Raw genomic sequence first — 5,000 nt, 5'->3', positions numbered from 1 at the left:
ATAAAGGCTTTTATTCACTTAAGGGAAGATCTGATGAGCTCTGAAATGTTTATAATGTTAATGTTCATCTGAGCTCATTAATAATTTGTCTTAGAAGGAAATGTAATGTGGGAGCATGTTAAATATACTTCATTCTGATTCATGAGTATGAGGGATTGATAATTGTTCTGTTTTTAAACAGTAAAAGCCACTACCATTGTTTGTTGAGGGTTTAAGTACTGTAGTGTATTTTGTTTCACTTTGGGACGTCTGTAACTCTATTTGGGAAGTTGTAAAGGGACACTGATGTAAATCGATACCCGTTTGAGTCTTCTAAAAGGTGGAATAACCAGAAGGGAAAAATAGTTTGACTATTATTCTTTGTTTTTGTTTGTTTTCTTTGTTATTCTGGAACATTGTAATTTCGGCAATACAAATGTTGAGGATATTGACATCCTATTTTGACTTTGCTTTTGTTCTTTTGCTGCTGTTGTGAGTTGTGGTGTATAAAAGCTGCACACAAATGGAAACCACAGATATTAATGCAACGTCATTCTCGAGTGCGGTCGGAAGTAAAGAATCCCATTAGATGTCTCGCTGTGTCTGTGTCTCTTTAATAGTGGGCACGTTCACATGGCCACACACATATATATACACATATACTGTATTATACTTTTTAAATGAATTATTAACCCTGTAAAGCCTGACATATGAAAGAATTGTCAGAAAACTGTTTTTAGGACCATTAGACAAACTATTAAAAGAAATGGAAAAAAACGAATAAAACATGGATCATATTTGATGCATTAGGCTTTAAAGGTCATTTTCTTCCAACAATAAATAAATTTTTTATGTATTAAATTTGGGGTATTATCAGAGGATTCTCTGACCAAATGTTTGAGAGTTTGGCCATGACAACTTCCTGTTCTTGCTCTATAAATATGGATTGAAATGTATCACAGTATCAAATACAATATGAATAAAATATATATATATTTTTTTATTTATTTTTTTATTTTTTATCATATGTATTTTATGCACCAAACATTATATTGACATTTAAAAAAAGGAAATTGTAAAACGTTTTTTGCTGGGTCTCAGGAGGAGCTTCTGATCTTATGGAGGAACTTATGGTAAGATGACATCATAATAGCCCATCAGAGCAGGTTGCATATATGAAAGTACGCAGAAGTATTAGTGCGCACTTTAAATATATCTTATAAAAAGTATATGTCATAATTTTCAAATCTTTTTATTCCATAATGTGGATGAATATAATGGAATTATGATAGAGAGAATTCCTCAAAAGCCTGCTGTATCATATTTGATACATGGATTTCAACACGAATTGTCAATAAAATAATATACAAACTTTTAACCAAGCATAAGTTGCTTATTTTCAACAAATACTCATTTTGAAATATCAGTAACAATATATTCATTACTGTCACTTTTACTTTATTAAAATAAGCTGTCATTTATCCCAACATAAGAGTCACTTTTCGCCATATTAAATAGATCGATATAAACATTGAAACCACTTTTTCACAAATAACCACTAGATGGTGCAATAAAGATATGAAACATACATACCATAGGTTGTTTGGCTTTTGAGCTTGAACAGAGAGGGAGACAGGAGTCATCAAACGTTGCGTATCATATTTGATTACTCACATTCGGTTACTCGCCTCAATCTGCGTGGTGGAGGACGAGTCTCAGTCACTACGGAGACGTCAATCCGCGCATCTTTTCACGTGACACACGTGACTCACAGCATGTGGAGACTCATGCTACTCTCCACGATCCACACACAACTCACCACACGCCCCATTGAGAGCGAGTACCACTAATCACCACCACGAGGAGGTTACCCCATGTGACTTTACAGTCCCTAGCAACCAGGCCAATTTGGTTGCTAAGGAGACCTGGCTGGAGTCACTCAGCATGCCCTGAATTCAAACTCACGACGTTATCGTTGACATTTTTGATTTTGACAAGATCATCACCTCACATGTCGACCGCATCTGTATGGGCTCACGGGTAAACACTATCCTTGACGTTAATAAAAATGCTTTCATCGCTTGTTACTTTGTAACATTGTGGCTTGTTAGGACAATGTGTAATGGAAGAATTGGTTACTGTGCATACTGTGTCTAGGGTGCTCCCTTTATGACCACTTGCACAAGTACCCTAGCTTGTTTTCTCCACGTGTTCGATCAAAGCGTTTGTCTTTTTTTGGCATACCTGTAGGTGTACGGTCCCATTTCAGTAACACGAGGTTTGGCTTCTCCTTTCAGAAACTCTTCAGGGTTTGTGACGTTGAAGAAGAAGAACTCCAGGAAGATTGGAGGGGGAGGATTCTTCCATGAGGCGAAGACTTTACTTCCTTCTGTCAGCTTGATCTCCTAAACATACACAACCACAACGTTAACAGGTTCATCTGAGTAAAAGATGACAAAATAAACATTTAGCAGATATAAACATTTCAAATGTACAGTCATTCTCGTCACCAAAAATAGACCAAAACTGTTGATTACTCATCTGGTCAGCAGGAGTATTTTGGGCTTTATTTACCTCTAAATAACTCCATTCATGTTCATATAAAATAAGCACATTTCATCTTATTTTCTCTTCAGTAAAAACCTTCATTTCAGTAAACTGAAAGATGGTCAAAGCATCAAAAAATGGTCATGCATTCGGGGTCTCTGGTGACGTCTGCACGGCATGAAATGACAAGTATCACCAGTAGATGGCATCAGTGCTGCACGCGTTGGCTGATCTCTGAGTCATTGTTGTAACAAAATGAATTTCTAGATATTATTATTATTATTACAAGTTATGCTTTGGATATATATTTAGTAGGGCGTCGTTTGCGTTACAAAACATGCCAATTAAATTAATCGAATGAATTGCATTTAATTGCATACATCATTATTTGCTGAGAAAGGCCCCCAAATAAATCTAATTCATATAAATAATGCATAATAATGAAAATGTGTGTAAATGAGTTTGAAATTCAGTTTGAAATACACTGTATTATTGGGGCAGATGAATAAAGTAAAAAAGTGGCTTAAAAGTGGCTTAAAAGTGGCTGAAAATTGGCTTAAAATTGGCTTAAAAGTGGCCGAAAAGTGGCTGAAAAGTGGCTTAAAAGTGGCCGAAAAGTGGCTTAAAATTGTCTTAAAAGTGGCCGAAAAGTGGCTGAAAAGTGGCCGAAAAGTGGCTTAAAAGTAGCTTAAAAGTGGCCGAAAAGTGTCTGAAAATTGGCTTAAAAGTGGCCGAAAAGTGGCTTAAAAGTGGCCAAAAAGTGGCCGAAAAGTGGCTTAAAAGTGGCCGAAAAGTGGCTTAAAAGTAGCTTAAAAGTGGCCGAAAAGTGGCCGAAAAGTGTCTGAAAAGTGGCTTAAAAGTGGCCGAAAAGTGGGTTAAAAGTGGCTTAAAAGTGGCTTTAAAAGTGGCTTAAAAGTGGCCGAAAAGTGGCTTTAAAAGTGGCTTAAAAGTGGCCGAAAAGTGGCTGAAAAGTGGCTGAAAAGTGGCCGAAAAGTGCCTTAAAAGTGGCCGAAAAGTGGCTTAAAAGTGGCTTAAAAGTGGCCTAAAAGTGGCCGAAAAGTGGCTTAAAAGTAGCTTAAAAGTGGCCGAAAAGTGGCCGAAAAGTGTCTGAAAAGTGGCTTAAAAGTGGCCGAAAAGTGGCTTAAAAGTGGCTTAAAAGTGGCTTTAAAAGTGGCTTAAAAGTGGCTTTAAAAGTGGCCGAAAAGTGGCCGAAAAGTGCCTTAAAAGTGGCCGAAAAGTGGCCGAAAAGTGGCCGAAAAGTGGCCGAAAAGTGGCTGAAAAGTGGCTGAAAAGCCGCTGCCATATCACCCTGCAGCTATTGCCTGGTTGCCCCTAAAGCTAAGCAGGGTTGAGCCTGGCCAGTACCTGGATGGGAGACCTCCTGGGGAAACCAAGGGTGCTGCTGGAAGAGGTATTAGGGAGGCCAACAGGGGGTGCTCACCCTACAGTCTGTGTGGGTCCTAATGCCCCAGTATAGTGACGGGGACACTATACTGTAAAAAGGCACTGTCCTTCGGATGAGATGTTAAACTGAGGTCCTGACTCTCTGTGGTCATTAAAAATCCCTAGGGCACTTTCTTGTAAAGAGTAGGGGTGTAACCCCGGTGTCCTAGCAAAATTCCCCCATTGGCCCCTATCTATCATGGCCTCCTAATAATCTCCATCCCTGAATTGGCTACATCACTCTACCATCTCCTCTCCACCAATAGCTGGTGTGTGGTGGGTGTTCTGGCGCACTATGGCTGCCGTCGCATCATCCAGGTGGATGCTGCACACTGGTGGTGGTTGAGGAGATTCCCCCCATAGTATGTAAAGCACTTTGAGTTTGAGAAAAGCACTATATAAATGTTAGTTGTTGTTGTTGTTGTTAAAAGTGGCTGAAAAGTGGCTGAAAAGTGGCTTGTTTTATTCTCTTATCATTGAACAAGCCTACCGTTGACAGTAATGTGTTTTGCACTGAGTTCGTCAATGTGTCCCGTTCTCATAGTGCGTGTTCTTGCGTTCCGTCTGCGCTATTTTTAATTGTCGCTCTATGTGCATGTGTCTCTGTGGCTGAGCTACTGTGTGTGTGTGTGTGTGTGTGTGTGTTTTCGGCCTTGTGGATGTTTTATCATCTCATCCCTTAATTCATGTGTGATTGTGTTCTGCATTGTGTGAATTTGACAATTTTTTTTTTTTTAAAGTCTGTGTTATAGTCTCACCCATTCATTTTCTATGGCGGGTCAAATTTGACCACCCAGACCTGTAGACCAGGTGGCATGCACAGGAAATGCCAAGCCTTGTACCGCTCAGATTAAGGAAACCATTCTGCAGTAAACTAAATTGATTCGGGTCAAAAGGACTTGAATAGTGATTAAGGGTTAAAATGTCACATAAATGATGTCCTCTCTAATACATTTCAAATTGTGCCAACTCATATACTTGTGACATTTCCAACTATGCTCAAATTCTTCAAATACAGATAAACTTCAGTG

At 38.8% G+C, this 5,000-nt stretch overlaps 1 protein-coding gene across 1 annotated transcript in view; it reads right to left on the bottom strand.

Annotated features, from left to right (window-relative positions):
• LOC127628917 (lysosome membrane protein 2-like) overlaps positions 1-5,000 on the bottom strand; it is a 22,176-nt gene that overhangs the window by 9,669 nt on the left and 7,507 nt on the right. The window contains exon 3 of the mRNA XM_052105898.1: positions 2,224-2,384. Within this exon, the coding sequence (XP_051961858.1) occupies positions 2,224-2,384 (161 nt within the window). The remainder of the gene's footprint in view (positions 1-2,223; positions 2,385-5,000) is intronic.

Source organism: Xyrauchen texanus, chromosome 35 (genome assembly GCF_025860055.1).
Source record: "Xyrauchen texanus isolate HMW12.3.18 chromosome 35, RBS_HiC_50CHRs, whole genome shotgun sequence".
In the NCBI taxonomy this organism is placed as follows: domain Eukaryota; kingdom Metazoa; phylum Chordata; class Actinopteri; order Cypriniformes; family Catostomidae; genus Xyrauchen; species Xyrauchen texanus.
The sequence above is the reverse complement of the archived record's forward strand: the minus strand, read 5'-3'. Positions and strand labels throughout refer to the sequence as shown.